Genomic DNA, 20108 nt, shown 5'->3' on the forward strand with positions numbered 1-20108 from the left:
CTCTGCAATAGTTTTTCTGGAAAAGGTGAGGAAAGTTGCCACTTGGTTAACTTTCCAAAGGAGCTGCAAGACAGAATTAGTTAGGTGGGCGTTTGGGGCTTCCTAATTAGCACTCCATGAATTAATTTGATTGTTTCTGCTCAAGGGGAGAGAATATGCATTTATTTAGGCATTGTCAGTAGTTTTGTTTGGTTTATTGTCAGGTATTTTTGGTTGCACTTGCATTTTACATGGATTGGGTTTAGTCAGTTGGTGATTAGTAACTTGTGTGTGTGTGTAAAGTGTCACCAGGTTGCAGCTGACTTATTTATTTGTTCTCCTTTTATCCTGCACCTGGCAGGACTCAGGGTGGCTTATGGCGACCCCAGCAAGGGGTTTCCAAGGCAAGTGTCAAGCAGAGGTGGTTTGCCATTGCCTTCCGCTGCAGAGTCTTCCTTGGTGGTCTCCCTTCCAAGAACCAGCCCTGCTTAGCTTCCGAGATGTAATGAGAACCAGCTATACCATGCAGCCTTCCCTTCCTATTAGTTACCTACTGTTGTGTATATTTTATTGTGTTATCAGCTTTGAGTCCCAACTGTTGCTAAAATCAGTATCTCTTCCTGAAATCTCCTGAAATCCCCATGCACTACTTTTGTTGGTTGTGAGTTAGTTTTGTTGCCTGGAAACTCAAGAAATATCTGGGGACTTTGGGGGTGGAGCCAGGAGATTTTAGGGGTGGAGCCAGGAGCAAGGGTGTGGCAAGCACAATTGAACTCTGAAGGGAGTTCTGGCCATCACATTTAAAGGGACCATGCTTGTACTCCTTTTAAATACCTTCCATCCATTTGGAATAATGATGGATAGGGGCACCTTCTGTGCAGGCTCATAGAATTCGAGTTCAATCTTTTTGGAACTTGGGGGAAATTTTGCTGAGAGTCACCAGATGCTATGCTGAAAATTTGGTGCCTCTACCCCATAGAGCCCCAGGTACCCATGAATCAATTCTCCATTATACCCTATGGGAATCGGTCTCCATCGGGAATAATGGAGTGTTCAGCAGACATTTTCCTCCCCCCCCCCCCCACTTTCTGATGACCCCAGCAGCGAGGGGGCCTCCAAACCAGGGGATCCCCTACCCCCACCTGGAATCAGCAGCCCTACTGGAAACAGTAATGGGCTGAATGAAAGACCGCTAAACTGAAGCTCAGTCTAAGTAAGGCGGGAGGAGGGGGGTCATGGTCGAAAATGGAGCTTAAGTCGAGGGGTTAGGAGTGGCTTTTTATCTGCTTGGTCATTCTCTCCTGAAGAAGAAGAAGATGAAGAAGATATTGGATTTATATCCCGCCCTCCACTCTGAAGAGTCTCAGAGCGGCTCACAATCTCCTTTACCTTCCTCTCCCACAACAGACACCCTGTGAGGTGGGTGGGGCTGGAGAGGGCTCTCACAGCAGCTGCCCTTTCAAGGACAACCTCTGCCAGAGCTATGGCTGACCCAAGGCCATTCCAGCAGGTGCAAGTGGAGGAGTGAGGAATTAAACCCGGTTCTCCCAGATAAGAGTCCGCACACTTAACCACTACACCAAACTGGCTCTCCTGAATGAGGAAGTCTGCATGTAACACGTTCACAACTGCAGGTGGTGATTCTGTTCCTGCATTTCAGTTGTTGATTTGTTTACATTTTTCTGATTTTTTTTCCCCGCTTACCCATCTCCATTTTGTTCTGCTTGTTTGCCTGCATTTAGTTTTGCATGAAACTGAACCATAGAGCTGATATGCATTCATATATCGCTTGATCTGATGTTAGTTGATAATTCAGTGCTGTACGTACAAATAAATTCCATGAAAAGCTTTTCTGGCAGGATCTGTGTTATAAGATGAAGGGAGGGTTCAAATGCATGCAGGGCCAAGTAATGGTGGAACAGTTTGGTTTGGTGAGTCACTGTCTCTGGGGAAGTGGATGGTTTGTGTAACTGGGAAGTAGTTCCAGTGGTTGGTCATCTTTGTCAGCTGTAAACTGAACATCTAGAGCTGAAATTTAAAGGAAAGTTCTGCTGGCACAGATATTTCCAGCAGGTGGCACTTTAATTCTGTCTTAAACCTGAAAATGTTGACTCTAATGTTAGATGTACTTGATTTTGAGGCAGAATTCTGAGCGTAGCCAGCCAGACTAAGTTTTACAGCACAAGGTATTGTTTTAAAGCACCACCCTGCTTTATGGGTATGGTTTAAGTAGGAATTTTCAAGTGCCTTTGTTTAAAAATAAGTCATTTATAAACATGAGAATGGAAGGATATAAAATTCTGTAGCAAAGGAAACGCTGGAAATAATAAAATGATGGTTGTGGACTCCTGCGTGCAAAAAAAAAAAAGTGTGACACTTGTGAATTAAACTAAAGACTGAGTTGTGCCTTGAGGAACATGCATGCCTAGTTGTACGAGAGGGAAATGTGGTCTGGTGGAGGTGGGGTTTAAAGAATGTTTAGAAGATTGTCGGATGAAGGTGAGAAATTCAGTTGTGTGTGTACTTATAACTTAAGTTGCAATTGTATTGCACATTAGGGGCCTGTGCAAACTGCAAGAAGGGTTCTTGGAAGTAGGGACTTAACAAGATTAAAGGCATCTAAAGTACATTGCTCTAGAAAGAGAATTTCCTATGGCAAGGGCATCTCATTTTTGATCAGTAATTTGTCCAGAAAGCTTGTTCCCTGTGGCAGGATAGAGAGATAAACACCCCCAAATTGGAATTATTCCCTGACTTGAACACATTGGGTGCCCCCTCCCCAGTCACTGCTTTCCCCCAGCATTACCACTCTTGTACTTTGAGAAGAGAACATTTTCTCATTAAACAGTTTTGATGTTTTTACGTTCATCTGGACATATTCTGCTTTCTGAATCTTACAGTGCTGTAAAGTAAAGTCCTAACAAGACTGTTGGAACTCTGCCGCCTTTTAGATGTGTCAGATTCACGTGCCTTTGAGTGTTCAGTATTTATAACCCAGCTCTGTGTGTACAATAGCGGCCCCGTGGCGCAGAGTGGTAAAGCAGCAGTACTGCAGTACTGAGGTCTGAACTCTCTGCGGAAGCTGGATTCAGGTAGCCGGGCCAAGGTTGACTCAGCCTTCCATCCTTCTGATGTCTGTAAAATGAGTACCCAGCTTGCTGGGGGGGAAGTGTAAAAGACTGGGGAAGGCAATGGCAAACCACCCCATAAAAAAGTCTGTCGTGAAAACAGCATCACCCCAGAGTCGGAAACGACTGGTGCTTGCACAGGGGACCTTTCCTTTTTCCTCTGTGTGTATAAGAACATAAGAGAAGCCATGTTGGATCAGGCCGATGTCCATCCATAGAATAATAGAATCAGAATTGGAAGGGACTTCAAGGGTCATCTAGTCCAACCCCCTGCACAATGCAGGAAACTCACAAATACCTCCCCCTATCCAGTCCAACACTGTCACACAGTAGCCAAAAAAACCTGGGTGCCATCAGGACATCCATCAGTGAGGTCAGAACATTATAAGCCGGGGTGGCCAAACTTGCTTAACGTAAGAGTTACATAGAATAAATGTCAGATGTTTGAGAGCCGCAAGACATGAACATCAGATGTTTGAGAGCCACAAGATAGATGGAAGGAAGGAAAGAATGAAGGAAAATAGATGAAGAGGAAGGAAGGGAAAGGTGAAAAGAAAGCAACTTTAACTTTAAATGCCTTCTCCAAGCTGGCTGATGGGGCAGTGGTGGCTTCAAGAGCCGCACAATATGTGTGAAAGAGCCACAGTTTGGCCACCCCTGCTATAAGCCCTCCCACTGTTGCCCCCCCCCCCAAAACACCATCTAATTGGAGGGTGGGGGATAGAACTATAATAAAATAAGTATTGGTGCATCACAGTGAGAGAATCTTGTTTCATCCCTGCCTCCAGGCCAGCCAGAGGGTCTCTTGCTCCCTCAAATAACTATTATTTTCTCCCTTGTCTGGCTCTGCCGTCTCCAAACACCAGCATGCTGCAGTTCTCTGGCTTTCTGCAAATCTCTCATCAAGAAGCTTTTGGCATAACCTGTTAGTTTCCTGTTGGAACTTGGCCTGCGTTACCAGAGTGAACGTATACTCTTCCCTCCTTTTGTTATCTTCCTTACGTTACATTTTAGACTGTACATTTTAGACTTTGAAGCGGGTATCAGTCTACTTGAACTCTGTGAAGTGCCTGGCACACGGATGGCGCTATATAATTAATTCCAAAGCAGGAGACTCTGAAATGGTTGCTAGGCAATGGCCCCACGTGTTTCCCCAGTCTCCTTTTACCTGCATGGAGTAGGTGATGCTGCTGTCTCCAAATACCTCTAAACAAAGATTCTAGTCCAGTGTACGTGTTTCCATTTTGTAGTCCTTTGATATACCATCTCTAGGTATCCAGGTTACCATCTCTTCCTAAAGACAGTATGATGGGGGTGGGGTGGGGAGATCAATTCTAATGGATAACAACTTCTAAAAAGGTAAAAGTAGTCCCCTGTGCAAGCACCAGTCATTTCCGACTCTGGGGTGACGTCGCGTCACGACATTTTCACGGCAGACTTTACAGGTGGTTTGCAACTTCTAGGCAAGAAAATAAACTTCGGATTGGCTGATTATTTTGTTGGTTTCCTGGTACACATTATCTTAATGTGAATTTCTTTGTTCTCCTTACCCTTTGTTCTCCCATCTTTCTTAATATTCATCTCCTTTGGACAGAAACACCCACGGCTCTCCATCTCTGATATCATCACAGAGTTCCCTTTCTCTTCTTTAAGTATATGGTTGACTATGTATTTTTCTTCTGCACTTTTCGTATTGTGTGTGTCTAAATAGCAAACGTTAACAAGCCAGGTTGCTTAATTAAGTGAATTAAATAAACGTATGTGGAATTTATCGCATACAATTTGTATTTTTCTGTTATTCGCTTGCGGTATATGTTTTAACTCTTTTTTGGGTCCTTTTTCCTCTTGGTTTTATGCTACCATTTTTGTTCACTCAACATTTTGCTTATTCCTTGAACAAAAGCTTAAATTGCCCTCAATTCCTGCCTGAACTCTTTAGAATTTTGTAGTAAGCGTTATCTCTTCCCAAGAATGTCACACAATCCTTGTTCTCCCCCACTACTTGCCCCTCACTCTCTCAAATACTGTGCCACGCAAGTGAAACGGGCACCATTGGGTTAATTTTTTTGAAGCGGTTCCAAGCAGCACACCGCATCAGCATTTCATGGTCCAGCATTTTCTGCATCATATTTTTTCCCCCCATGAGTGTGAAATTTCAGCAGATTGTTATGCAAAACAGTTTTGTGTCTCTGTGTGACTGGGGAGACAGCTGTTAGTCCTAATGAGGAGTGCTAGCATTACAGTATTTCCGTTGATTGAGACCCACGGAGGGAGCAGAATGTTCCAGATCAGGCAGTGGTGTGTGGTGAGAAAGTGCCACTCTGTCAGCTGGAAGTACATGCTCGGCTGCTCCCTACGACAAGATAAATGAGTTTTGCTGGGGCTTGGCAGAGTCTGAAGTTTTTCTGGAGAACGGTAGTAGCACACCAAACTCCCTGCGGGGGATCCACCGTTTAAGGGTGTCATAAGACCACTCTTTCTTTGCCAACTTTTTTTTTGTTAATGCCCACAGATACCTGTCATCTGCACTGAGTTATTAAAAGCCTAATGCCTTTTAGCGTTCCATTAACACTGAGCGTAATGATCTTTTGTTGACATTTTTCATTAATTTAGCCGAGGGGATGTTAACCACAGTTTTAACTTGGCTACAACTGCTGGAAGACCCAGCATTGAGAGGAGTCTTGCTTGGGGGTGGGGGGGCAGGAAGTGTGGGAGATGTTAATTTGCCATCCCTTCCTCAGTTCCTTATTTAAACTTTTCACAGTCAGCACTGGGTGAGTTTGGCTGGTTTTGTGTGTTTTGTCATTAAGCCTCCAAACAAGATGCCAGCATATTAGCCAAATGCTCTACTTAGCCCCCCACTTTCCATTAACTGTGAGTTCAAGCCTCCATTTAGTTTGCAAGCCAGAAACTTGGCTTTGTTCTTGTTCCTGTAGTACTGTTGTTCTAATCTCAGAGGCAGCTACGCATTAAAAGTTGCTGCTCAGTGCAAAGAATCTTTCCCTTCCAGAGCAGGGCAGAGATGCACTCCTTATTGCAGTCCTTTGAGTCACCATTCGTGGGGTAGACTTGAATTCACAAGCTGCTTTTGAGTTAAGAAAAAAGTTGTAAACAGCCACATGACAAGACATAGACCTCAAAAATCTGCTTCTTTCTGTCTTCATTTTTTAAATTACCGTAGTTGTCACACCTAGGCTAACAGAAGAGTTCTGATTAAGCTTAAATTTTTGCACAATATTATCTGTCATTTTGATTGACCCCAATAAAATGTATTACATGGAGTTTGTTTCTTGTTCTCTTTTTAAAATTAACCTGGTAATTAAAACATTAGTGGACCTTCCATGAGGATCTTTCTTTCCAGTTTGAATAAATATTTGTGTGTGTACTGGTGTGTAGGAGTGCACACTGTTTTTAAAAACAATGAAGAGTCTGGCACCTGAAAGTCGAGCACATTTGTTGTGGCATGAGCAACATCCCATATTTTCCATCAGATCCAAGAACTGAATAGAGAAGATACTGGGATTCCCTTCCTTCCTTCCTTCCTTCCTTCCTTCCTTCCTTCCTTCCTTCCTTCCTTCCTTCCTTCCTTCCTTCCTTCCTTCCTTCCTTCCTTCCTTCCTTCCTTCCTTCCTTCCTCCCCCCCCCCCTTTCCTCTCTCTATTAGCCAAACTACTCAAATTAACAGGCTTCAGTTGCTGGCCCATAGCAGTAGGTCAGGGTCAGACACAGACACCCCTTGCTGGTTACTGACACAGTGCCATGTAGGAGATAATTTCTGTTTCTAGTGACATGGCTAATCTAGCTTCCAGTTTGAGCCAGAGGAAGTGTCAGATCTGACAGTAAATTGGAATCAGTCCTTAAGATGTCACCAGCCACCTTGTTTTTGCTGCAGCAAACTTAAAACAGCTGCACTTCCCTGGTTTTTGAAGATAATGTTCCTGAGAGCTTACAAGGGTGAGGAAAAGAATGCCTCAGGGAAGCTCTTAGGGCAACATTTTTGATGCTCTGAGGGGAATTTCTTTGATTACTATTCTGTCATGAACCACTCCAACAGTTTGATTTATTAATCACTGTTTTCATCAGACCACAGAAAAATATCACAAACGTCACTCTTAAAGGATACAGTCCCAAGAATTCTTCCCCCCTTTAAAAATAACTACCCTCCATCAATAAACACATCTATTCCCAGGCAGACTGATTCCCCACATCATTTGGAATTTAAAACATAATGATGAAGAAGTACTCTGAGGTTCTACCCTTTGATTAAGATAGAGTTCTAATGTGTTCTTCATACACGAGGGTCATAAGTAACGCTGTTTCCTCTTGTTTAGTTGTAGGATTCAGCACAATACTATTAACAATCTAAGCATCAAATTTTGGGTCCTCTGAGAATGGCCTTAGTTCCTTCTTCGCCAGTTTGGTGTAGTGGTTAAGTGTGCAGACTTTTATCTGGAAGAACCGAGTTTGATTCCCCACTCTTCCACTTGCAGCTGCTGGCATGACCTTAGGTCAGCCATAGCTCTCGCTGGAGTTGTCCTTGAAAGGGCAGCTGCTGTAAGAGCCCTCTCAGCCCCACCCACCCAGTCTCAGAGTGGAGGGCGGGATATAAATCCAATATCTTCTAATATTATTATTTTTTTAATATCTTCTCCTTGAGAGGGAAGGCAAAAGGGCCTATAGAAATAAAATTCTGAGATAGAAGGTTGAGGAACCATTTGAATATGCTGAACAAGGAAACTAAACTTTGGAAGAGTTTTCACCACAGGATGTGTGGCTTTGAGCTGCATTTGTCTCTTCTGCCATCTGGTTTTCTGTCCAGCTTGCATCTAATGTATGTTTGCTTTTTTCCTCTCTGTCAGTGTGTGTTGGGTTGTCCCCAAGGAAGCTCCACTGCTCTGACTGCTCAATGCAAAAATATGAAAGGGATCAACATTTGGGTTAAAGTTGTTTGTGATTCCGGAATACACAGTTCTGATGCTATGGTTTGTGTGATTTGTCTGAACTTGGGTTACCTCATGGTGGCGTCTGAACTGAGTCCATATGGTGCAGCATGACGAAACATATACCATCCAGTGTTCCCTCTAAGCTGAATTAGTGTGAGCTAGCTCACCGTTTTTTAGCCTCTGGCTCACACGTTTTTGTCTTGGCTCAGGAAGAATGACCCCAGAGCAAACTAATTTATGCACTAGCCAAATGGCTCGCTCACAACTTTAATGCCAGTAGCTCACAAAGTAGAATTTTTGCTCACAAGACTCCGCAACTTAAAGGAAACATTGATACCATCTAACCTTTGAGATTGCCACAAAGCAATATGCAAGTATATAGCATCTGGTTTTCATGAAGATGGGTTCAGTTCCATGCTGATGTCAGTTCCTGGATGTTTTCGCTGCCAGTATTGCAGGAGGTGCTTTATGAGTTATTGTTTAAGAAATACCTAGAAGAAAAGGGAAAATGGGTGGCTATTGAGTCTGATTTCAACGGCGGCTTAAGTAGACTTGTGGTACCACATTCAGTAAAATCATGACTAAATTATTAACTCTGGTGGGTGAGGTTAGCTTATTAAAAAGGTTAATAAAGTTGTTCTTTTCCCAACAACTAACGTCATATTATATAATCTGTTAGACCAGGGGTGGCCAAGCCTGCTTAACATAAGAGCCACTCAGAATAACTGTCAGATGTTTGAGAGCCGCAAGACATGAATGTCAAATGTTTGAGCACCGCAAGGGAGGATGGAAGGCAAATAGATGAGGGAGGGAGAGGTGGAAAGAAAGTGACTTTAACTTTAAATGCACTGTCCAAGCCACCAGCTAGCTTGGCTTGGAGGAGTGATTTAAACAGACAAATGCCTTCTCTAAGCCAGCCAATGGGGGTGGTGGGAGCTTCAAGAGCCTCACAATGTGTGTGAAAGAGCCACATGTGGCCCCTGAGCCACAGTTTGGCCACCCCTGTGTTAGACACATGAAGCTGCCTTATACTGAACTAGGCAGTTGGTCCATCAAGATCAGTATTGTCTACTCAGACTGGCAGCAGCTTTCCAGCGTCTCAGGCAGAGGTCTCTCACATCCCCTGCTGCCTGGTCTTTTAAACTGGAGATGCTGGGGAGTGAACCTCGGATGTTCCGCATGCCAAGCAGAGCACTGCGCCACAGCCCCATCCCCTGTGCTGTAGTGCAACACAAGAACAAAAAATGAAGGGGACACCCAGTCCCTTAGGAGGAGGGGGAGGGGCTGGCATCTGCACTACTGACTTGGTCACTCCCAGTGAGGGTGAGCTTTAAAGGTCTGGTGCAGGGTTCGGATGCAGAGGGTGGGAATGAGCATAGATGTAGAAATGCTGGAGTAACATTGGTGTCTGGTTTGATTTGGAGAATCCTGGCAGGGAAAAAAAAGAGAGAGAGAGCGATAATGTGGTGGATGGGGCCACTGTGGACTGGAGGTGCTCAGTGTAAATTTGGAGTTAGGCACTTTCAAGACTATTCCTATGTTCCAGCAGGAGGATTTTCATTGGGGGTTGGACTAGATACCCTGGAGGTCCCTTCCAACTCTATGATTCTGTGATTCTAATACTACGCCTTTGTGTATTAAGCTAACATTCTGATGCAAAGAATTCAGAGAGAGTTGACTCCTTAATTATTTATGTGTTTCATTTATATCTCACCTCTCTCTCTGATGGGGACCCAGAGTGGCTTCCATTGTTCTCCTCTCTTCCGTTTTATCCTCCCAGAAACACTGTGAGGCAGGTGTGCCTGGCTCAAGGTCACTCAGCGAGCTTCCATGGCTGAGTGGGGATTTGAACCTGGGTCTCTTAGATCCTAGTCTGACCACTACATCACACTGGCTATATATTTTATCTTTTTAAAAATCTGTTTAAAGCATTCAGCCTTCACTTTGGGATATAGGTCAGGATGCAAATTGCCATACATCAAAAAGCGTTCAGGTTTTTGAGCAGAAGTTGAGAAGTAGAGATCTTTTGAACAGTTGCTTTTAAATCTTAACTAGATGAATAATTTTAATGCATGATGAGAGAATCAAATCTATTGTCATGTGCTGTGGAACAGCAAAATGCTTCACTGGCATGAATATTTCAGTATGCAGTGCTCTGCCGCTCAGATATCCTGGGAGGCTCGACTCTCGTGTGGCTGTGATTGTGTGTTGAGCTTTGGAGAACTTCCATGGATCCGGTGTGTCTCACGCAGCACTTTGGCCACATAGGCATGCATAATTTGGTGTTGGGAGCCTGAGGATCGGAAGGCTTGAGTGAAGACCTTTGGTTCGCGCCACGTAATTACCCCGGGCAGCTCAGTGACACTCCGCTCCAGCATTAAAAAATCTCGGTGCCACTGATACAATGGTGTTTGGATCTAATTAGAGTTTAATTTGATGTCAATTTAAATTAAGAGGGCTTGCACATGCTAGTCCGTTGTGACTTGGATAATACTAATCTCAATCAGCGGGGCTGAATAGGACATGAAATCAAATTCTCACAGTACAATAGAAGTGACAGGAGCAACTTGACACCTTAAATTAAAATTACTAAATTCCAAGCCATTGATGTATGTGACCCCCAAGCGATGCAGGCTAGGTCATTAAATGCGATCCATAGCAATTGAGCAGAGAGGGAGCAGGAAGGAAATGGTTTGTTAGCAAAGCAGGAGAGGCGGGAATGAGCTAAAGGCTTTGCAGATGAGAACATAAGGAGAGCTTAAAACTTTGGCCTTTGTCGCTTCAGATTTAACAGTTAACACATTTTTTGGTCACTGGGGTTAAATATTTTCATCCTCCTTGACTTGGCCATTATAATTCCAACATGGAAAAGGCACTGAAATGCCTTGACTTTTGGAATATTCAGCTGTTTAACATACAAGATTGACATTATCTGCTCTTTCCTTATAGGCTAAGGCACCTTTTTTCTTTATGTCTGACTTTTCAGCCACGACTGCCTAGGAAAGCGGCGTTTAACCATTTAAATAGATGCAGTTATGATGTACCGGAGATATTCATGGGGGTTGGTATATGTATAGAATGGTTAATTTCTTCTTGGCGCCAGCAGTGGCGCATATGAAGCTGCCTTATTCCAAGTAAGACTATTGGTCAGTCTCTGTATCTCCTTCGACTTTCAGTGGTTCTCTAGGGTCACGGGGAAAAATATTTCCTGGCCACTTTATGTGTCATGATGGATTGAATCTGGGGCTTTTTGCTTGCAAAGTAGATACTCTACCACCAAAGACCTCTGATTTTAATGATTTTAACATAGTTTGAGTTGCAGACTCTTTCCTCCAGTGGAAGGGGGAAGATTGGTTGCAGGCAATGTTCCCTCTAAGCTGCAGAGTCTTGTGAGCAAAAATTCTGCTTTGTGAGCTACTGGTATTAAAGTTGTGAGCTACTGCATAAATTAGTGTGCTCTGGGGTCATCCTTCCTGAGCTAAGACAAAAATATGTGAGCTGGAGGTTAAAAATCTGTGAGCTAGCTCACACTAACTTAGCTTAGAGGGAACACTGGCTGCAGGTAGACTTGGTGGTTGGCAAGTATCTTTTAGGAAGCATTTCTAATTGTATTCCCCTCTTGCCCCTTAGCACTGTGACTTCGGCGGTCTTCACTGTGGGGGATAACGTTGTTTCGGGGAGCGATGACCGTACTGTGAAAGTTTGGGACTTGAAAAACATGAGATCACCCATTGCAACTATCCGTACAGATTCTGCAGTGAACAGGTAAGCAAAGGCATGAGATGAAATGTCAGAGGTGTTGGCTAACTACCGTGAACTAAAACCTGGGGATCCAATTGCTGTTGTTCTTGTCATTATTTATTAAACTTTTATACTGCTCTCCCTGCAAAGTGAGCTCAGAGCAGTGTACAGCGTTTGCATCAAAGCATAAAACAAGCCATTAATCTAAATACAAATAAAATACAGAAATCTAAAAACAACAGATGGCATATATGAAACATGCAACCTAGACGGCATCACAATAAATGTTCAGTTGTTGAGGTTTAGCTGGAGTCCACCTTAACTTGGACATATTCACTTTTTTCCCGACTTCCATCACATTAAATTTCTCTGGAAGGGCTTGACCGGGCAGGGCATCCTGGATGCCTCCAGGCTGAAATTCGTGCAAAAGGGCATTCTAAAATAGCAGTTCGCATTAGATTCTCCTTGCAACATGACTGCGCTGCCATCTTGAATATTTGGTGTAAAGTTGGAAAGTGGCATTCATGGTGTAATTTTCATCTTCAAAGAAAATGGGTTGTTGTTGAGAGACAGGTATGGGACTCAAAGGAGCTAATTCGCAGGGTTGGAGACCACTGAGAAGGTTTTTTTCTGTAAAATCTGTGCTCTTTCCAGAGAGCTCAGTTTATGGTTGCCTTGCTTCTGGATAGAGTGTTCTGAACCAAAGCAATTTGACTTCAGCCCTAGAATAGCTGTCTGCTTTCTCACCATCAGAATAAAATCAGTCAGGGCTTCTTAATCTAGCAGGTCCAAGGACGACATCAACATGCCTGTGGGATAGAAGTTTTATGGGCTTGCATGAGCAAGGACAGCAGTTATGGCTTGACCTGAATTTTCTTGAAGCGACTAAGGACCAAACTATACATGATGATCAGTTTTGCTTAACAATGCCTTGTCCCCACCCCCCCTTCAAAATTAGTCTGCAGTCTAACAAGGAAAATCAAGAGAGGCTGAGAAATGGGTTTTCTTAAACCTCCCTCCATCCTGCATCTTTTCTTCCAGATGCAGGGATGTGACTGCAAAGACAGTATTTTACCAAAAACATGCCTTGAAGGAAGAAACCTCAAGAAGCCATCCTTTGCTGCACTCAAGAAGCCATCCCTTGCTCCTCCGCTCAAGATTTAGTACCCACAGTTGCATTTGGTCAAAGAGAAAAACCTCAGGGAGCAATGAAACGTCATGTTTCCTTTGATCCTAAATGTTCATGATGATAAACAACATTTTGTTTATGGCCTTACTTCAGGCTCCATGCTCATATGATCCTTGAGGGGAGAGCAGGTTTAGAGTTCTGACTTTTGGTTAGAGACCTTGTTCTGCATCTAGTGATACCTGGTGGGGTCCCCTGACTCTTAGTGTGCTGTGTAATGGAAAAGTCCCCTTCTGCATAAGCAAAACTCTTTGTTCTCACCCAAAGGGGACTGCCTTGCTGCTGGTGACAGTAGCTCAAGTTTGAACAATCAAGGGGAATTAAAAATTCCCCCCCATGTGCACAACCATCAGCACCACCTTTTAAAGGAAATAAATCTTCCTCTAGTGTCTTAACTCTTTGCAAGGAGGAGGGGGAAGTAATATGTATTTGCATGAAATGTGTACAAGATAAATCCTTCAATTAAATCACTTTCAGTGAGCTTGAGGAACTGTCAGTTCCCATTTGTCAGGCTGGCTGTTGGGTCCCTCACCTCCTTTTATCTCTCCGGTGCAGGATTAACGTTTGTGTCGGCCAAAGAATCATTGCCCTTCCACATGATAACCGACAGGTTAGATTGTTTGACATGTCTGGAGTACGATTAGCACGGCTCCCTCGCAGCAACAGACAGGTACGGGGATGTTTTAGTTGTGTACATTAAGATACATTCATGATTCTGTGTGTTCTTCTTTTGCATGAAGGGGAGAAACAGCAAAAAGGGGAGGAGGGTGGAGAGACCTCTGTGAGAAACCGAAGAGGGTACTGAGCACCAGAGGCTACACCATGGAAAAGACTGTGTACTGGATTGTGTGCAAACCAAATAGTAATATATACAGTGCAGAAGTACAGTGTGATGAGTAAAAACAGTTTCTATATACCATGGGTGTCAAATTCATTTGTTATGAGGGCCAGATCTGACATAAATGAGACCTTGTCGGGCTGGGCTATGTGCGTCATAAGATGCAGTGCCAGGTAGCAGATGTATAAACTTTATAAAGGACAGAAACAGAATTAAAGATTTTTTAAAAACTTAAAGCATGCTTAAAACATTAACACTCGTTGGTCTTAATGGTGCTTTCTTTGTACCTCTCCCACGTGATCCAAGAAACTGGGCAAAGGAAGCCCTGGCTCTTTCCTTCTTTCCCCAGGGGACCAGGATGGGGAGGATCCTCAGCCAATAGAATGTAGCAGCTTGGCTCGATAGCTCTTCTGTGCAATTGAGCAAGTCTGGCAGAGCAAGCTGTGATGCAGCAGGAATCAAGAGAGAGGGAGAAGGAAGCAGATGACAGCCGGTTGCTCAGGGGCCTGATGGGGGACCCCTTTGGGGGCCTAATTCAGCTCCCAGGTCACATGTTTGACTCCCCTTCTATATACAGTACATAATACAGTAAAGTATGACCATTCAAATTTTCCAAAAAAATTTCAGTGCATAATACAGTGAGTTATGACAATAGGAAAAGTATAGCAATTGGTGGTCTGCTGGCTACTTCAGATATCATTTCAGTATCTTCTTCAGAATTGTTCCTGTTACAGCCCCCTTTGCAGAATGGCCTTGAATAGTTGCAGTAAATTATTATTTATCAGCCAAATCATAGAAGATTAAGAGGTGTATTTAAATCACATATCTGTGATCCAAGTTTCTCATGTAATTCAGAAAATCTTGCATGTGCGGCAAAGAGCCCAAGGCCAAGAGACTGAATAGGTCTGAATTTTCTTCTTTAGTATATTGGCACAATAGTCATGCAATAGGTGGAATAACTGTAGCCTCTCCTGTTGAAAAATTGTGAGCATTCATTTTTTCCCCAGCTCACCCACCCACTGGTATTTTCTTGTGGTGATCCTAGAACACACATGTCCATTGCCCAGCTTCATCAGAGTCGTCATGCTAGCTTTGAAAAAAGTTGAAAATTCAGGCCAATTTCACGCATTTGTTTAGGTGAACGCCCCCGTGCAACCATGCATTGAAGAAACCCATTTTCTCTAGGTTGGACTTAACCAAATATGCCGCTAAAGGAATTCCTTGGGACGATTCTGTTAATCTCCAATCCACAAATTTGGGGGGTAGCCCCTAACCCTAAACTAGTGCAACCCAAGCTCCCCTCCAGCGACTGAGCAGATCTCAGCCTCTCAAGTCTTGCTTTATAAACAAATCAGTCCTTCTTCTCATCGTGTTATTCCTGTCTGATGTCTTACATCCTTGTCCTAAACACTTCTTTAAAATGGAAGTTAGTTCAATTTTTTCCCTACGGAATGAATTCCCTGGTATGATATTATGGGATGATATTCCCTGGTATGATATTACACAGTCTTGGGATGAAATTCTGATTTCTATAAACTGAAGAGAAGTTGTGCCCAGTGCTGGGCCAGTTTGGTGTAGTGGTTAAGTGTGTGGACTCTTATCTGGGAGAACTGGGCTTGATGCCCCACTCCTCCACTTGCACCTGCTGGAATGGCCTTGGGTTAGCCTTAGCTCTCGCAGGAGTTGTACTTGAAAGGGCAGCTGCTGTGAGAGTCCTCTCAGCCCCACCCACCTCACAGGGTGCCTGTTGTGGGGGAGGAAGATAAAGGAGATTGTGAGCTGCTCTGAGACTCTGAGATTCAGAGTGGAGGGCAGAATATAAATCCAATATCATCAATATCATCTGCTGTAGAGTCACAAGCCAGCTAGCATTAGGCACTTTTTACATCACTACTTGCAGTAAGAGAAGTATAAGCATGCACTTGATTCTCCTGTGGAGTCGAAGGAACCAGACAGTGCTTAGCTGGATTGCGCCCTTTAAAAATGTGCGCGAAATCCCAAAATGCAAGAGGAAAGGTGCACCCACGCGCATTTAGTTGGAAGGAGCTGATCCCTGCTGGCTAGTGCTTGTACTGAAGACCACGAGGCGCTGTTGTTATTGATAGCATTTGAAGATTATTGTGGCTGCCGTCAGTGCATGTGGCGCAACTTGATTTATTCTGGCAAGGGATGATAAACGGGACGCACAGTGGTCTGTTGAGAACTCAGGCCTTTGGAAGGTTAAGCCTGATATGGATGATAAACCGTCTTCGGTCTGCATATGTTGCAACTAATAGCTTTTCCAGAGTTGCCAATTCTAACGCGGGTATTTCTGCCATCCCAGGGTCACAGAAGAATGGTTTGTTGTTCAGCGTGGAGCGAAGACCACCCAATATGCAACCTGTTCACCTGCGGATTCGATCGTCAAGCTATAGGGTGGAATATCAACATCCCTGCTCTGCTGCAGGAAAAATGAGATGCTGGAAGGATTCTCCTCTTTTTCATTTTTTTTTTGTTGCCATAGACTTTTTACCTTTTTTGCAGACGCTTAGTCTGCTCTCGTCGTAAAAGATGCGCCTCGAAAGGGGGTGTGTTGCAGATGTCATTACCACGTTGTGCGCAGTTTGCATGAAGTGTACAGAAAAAAAAATGTGACCTTTTCGAAGAAGTTAGGTTCTCGTGTAGGAACTTTTATATCTTGGCATCCCCTGGTGATAAAAGGATGGTTGGCTTTCCTACAGGGCATATAAGTGTTCATAAGTTATTCAGCATAGATGAACTGTAGGGCATTATGTCTGACTTAAATGTGAATTCTGTGTCGTTATTGTGAAAAATATATAGTCTGCCTTCTCCCTTCCTCCCCATCATTTTACATATCTGCCCTTCCGGTTGAAGAGGACACAGGGCCAAACTCTTTAAGATGAAGGGTGAGTTTCACTTAGAAGCATGATGGGAAGTGTTCTTGCGTCTGTATGAAGTCTGACTCAAGCACTCCGATGTAATGACAGTTCCAGCTCCAATTTAATCCAGTTGCTGGGAACACAAGGATATAATAAGTAACACTGAGAATGTCCTTAACTTTTCAAGAACTAACCGACTCGTTCTCAGCCTGTCGGCCTGAGCACTGCATTGTGTTTTGGAATTCCACACTCCTGGCAAACTCTGAAATATCACAGTTGCAATCATGGTAATTTGAATAAGCTTTTAAGCACTTTAGTTTATAGCAGTTGTTATAAACCATTTCTGTAAGCGTCAAGATGACTTTCCTAGAGAATGTGAGACTATCAAAGAAGGATTTACGTAGCCATGTTTCTATGATCCCTCCCTCTCCCCTCCCCCCCCCCCCGGTGCCAGAGAATAAACATTGTTTTGGGTTGTTTCTTTTTAAATGCCATCCTGTATTTCACATGCTTTAAACGGGGCCCTCTTCTGCCTTGGTTCTAGTTTGAGCCGCTGACGCCACACCGATTGAAATCCAAAGACCTGTGCAGTTAGAGCCGTGATCTAGATCTGTGTTCCTGCGACAGTCCTTTCTCCTCCCTTCACATAGCAAATGAAGCATGTTTCGTTAGCCTGGGAAGAGGAAGAGTGTCCACTTTTCAAAGGAACAAAACAAAGGATATCCCACCAGGTATAGCCAAGAGTTCAGGGGTGCTGGACATAGTTCTCCAGACCTCCTTCTCACCCACTTGTAACTGAGTGCTACCTCAAAAACGAATGTGGGGCTACCATGAATCTTGCTGTTCTACTTCTCCACTTCGAACCTCCTAGTGATGTGCTGTCTCAAAGAGGAGAAGACAATCATAGCCAATGTCCAGCTTACAGTGAAACGTGATTATCACCTCGCCTGTACCCAGAGGCCCCTGTCCCTGCTGCTTTCCCTTCTCTTTTCCTCAGAGGGACCTGAATGGGTTTTGCTCCTTCTATGTTGAGTCTTGCTTGGTTCATAGTTGCAAGTTCCTTTTCGCTGCCTTTTTTTTTAAAGAGGGTATCTTTGCGGGTTTTTCACCATAAATGGTTCTCAGAATCTCAGGGTTGAGAGCCCCAAAGGCAAGAATAGGCCTAGGCCTGTAGCTTCCTTGTAGATTGAGTTTGAAATGGATTTCTGCAAAAACATCTGGCGCTTGCAATTTTGCGATTTGTTTTGTTTTGAATTGTTGAGGCTTGCGTCTTCCTCAGCTCTGTTTAAGACGAATGCGAACGTACATAAGACAGAACAGGGTTGAGATTGAAGGAACCCCTTACAAGCGAGCAAAAGCCCTAGAGGCAATTTGATGCATTACAAGTGGACATATAAAAGCTAAGGTAATAAATGGAGAATCTGGAAGAGAATGTATGCCATTGACATCTTTTGGGGGCAAAAGCTTGTGTGATCTCAGAGCATAAGTAGATACTTAGAATTGGGTGAACAAGTGGCTGAGATGTGTGGTGATCATCATATGTGTTGAAAAGGATTATGGGAGTTTGACTCCAAGCCCATGAGATATGCCTGCTTCCCTCTCCATGGTCTGTTTTGGAGAACCCTTGCATTAAAAAAATAATAGCGTTTGGATCTATCTAGTCTCTTCCCCCTGCCCTGATAGCTCATGGCAAGATTTGAATCAGTAGTAGATGACTTTATTGTGTGTTCAGTCAACAGGATTTTGCAAAACTTGCCATGGTTGGGAGAGAAAAAAACCTCAGAATTATCCCTTGAGAAATCTTTAAAAGTTCTGTAGTGCATGTGTAGATTTGGCACTATTTTTTAAAAAAAACCTTCCCCCCCCCACAGTGATTTCCTTGGCTTATAGAGCGGAAAGGCATAGTCCAGCTGAACTCCACATTTTGAGAGCAATAAACAAGGCAGCTGTATGGACTTTTCCAACTTAGACTGGGGAAAAGCGTGGCTGCCTGTTGGTCATTGACTGAGTCTGGGAATATTGGACTCTGATTGCATGAATAGGTCACAGAATTGAGGTCAGTAAAGTTTTTTTAGAAATCAGTATGAAGCAATACAGGAAGGTTGGACTTTGGTGGTACATTTGTTAGAGCTCTCTATATCAATGAAGGACCGCCCCCTGATAGCAGAGATGTTCATTGCAGCCTCGACCCCTTGGCTTCTTCAAGAGGAGCAAAGCAAGTTGCGTGACTTGGTTCCTGCAACGTCTTCAGTGCTGTGTTGAGTGCTGTATCGACCTAACAGGTTCCGACCCAATGGTAGTCGAATGGTAGAAGTGAAAAAAAAATTAGACCGGTTACACATTTCACTTTTGGGGGTCTCCGCCTTAAAGCGGACAGGTACTCCAGCTGCTGTGAGTATTGGTCTAATTGTGTCCCACACATTTCACATTAAAAAAAAAGGAAGGAAAATAGCTGTTACATATTTTCAGTATTGAGACTTAGTTTTGCTGTTATCACTGGGCAAATTGCAGAAGACCTGTTGTGTCTCTGTTTCTTTGTATGTAAGTGTTCTTTAACATGCACATCATTTTTTTTTTGCCTGTCTGTAACTGTTTTAGAAACAAAAATCTTATTTTCGATGCCGAAATCTTTGAAAATCAGCTTCCTCAGAAGAGGAAAAATCCTGCGCTTGTATGTCAATGTAGAACCATTTTTTAATTTACTGACGTTCTGGTGATTTGTGATTTTTTTTAGATGTTCAGTGTTTGTCTTCGTTGCAATTTTTAAATGCCATTAAATCATTCAGCAACAGTTCCAGAACTTGCGTTTTTATAAGCTTCAAATAACATAATGTGTGAAGTCTTTTCTTTATTCACTCAGAATCCTCAAAGCAATCATGTGTCTTCTTTCTAATTCAGACTTTCACCGTGTCTTCTCTTTTTTATAGTGGTAAGACTAGACATTTTGGCACTTGCAGGGCTGCTGCTGAAAACTAGCCAGGTGTTTTCCTGTCCTCAATACAATATTTTCTGCTCATGCCTTGCCACATTAGTTTGTCACTTATAGGCAGGGATGGGATTCTAGCAGAAGCTCCTTTGCATATTAGGCCACACACCCCTGATGTAGCCAATCCTCCAGGAGCTTAGAAAAAAGAGCCTTGTAAGCTCTTGGAAGATTGGCTACATCAGGGGTGTGTGGCCTAATATGCAAAGGAGCTCCTGCTAGAATTCCACCCCTGCTTACAGGGCAAACAAGTGCACAGTACAGTGTCACATCATGCATTGAGCAGCTCGACGTTCACAAAGAAGTGGAGGAGAATGTGATGCAGGGAGTTCATTTTTAGCAGTAGCTCTGTGTCCTTCATAACATCTAGCATTATCCTACACAATAGTTGGCAGGAAGAAGGCCAAGTTGGCTTTAGAAAATGGGATTAA

At 43.5% G+C, this 20108-nt stretch overlaps 1 protein-coding gene across 3 annotated transcripts in view; it reads left to right on the top strand.

The window, feature by feature from the left end:
• Nucleotides 1-19485, top strand: part of WDR37 (WD repeat domain 37) — a 67258-nt gene extending 47773 nt beyond the window's left edge. For all 3 annotated transcript variants that reach the window (XM_060248096.1, XM_060248097.1, XM_060248098.1), the window contains 3 exons: nucleotides 11681-11815; nucleotides 13533-13647; nucleotides 16139-19485. In XM_060248096.1, coding sequence (XP_060104079.1) covers nucleotides 11681-11815; nucleotides 13533-13647; nucleotides 16139-16270 — 382 coding nt within the window. In that variant the 3' untranslated portion in view covers nucleotides 16271-19485. The remainder of the gene's footprint in view (nucleotides 1-11680; nucleotides 11816-13532; nucleotides 13648-16138) is intronic.
• The last annotated feature ends 623 nt before the right edge of the window (nucleotides 19486-20108 follow it).

This window comes from Heteronotia binoei, chromosome 10 (assembly GCF_032191835.1).
Source record: "Heteronotia binoei isolate CCM8104 ecotype False Entrance Well chromosome 10, APGP_CSIRO_Hbin_v1, whole genome shotgun sequence".
Taxonomy (NCBI): domain Eukaryota; kingdom Metazoa; phylum Chordata; class Lepidosauria; order Squamata; family Gekkonidae; genus Heteronotia; species Heteronotia binoei.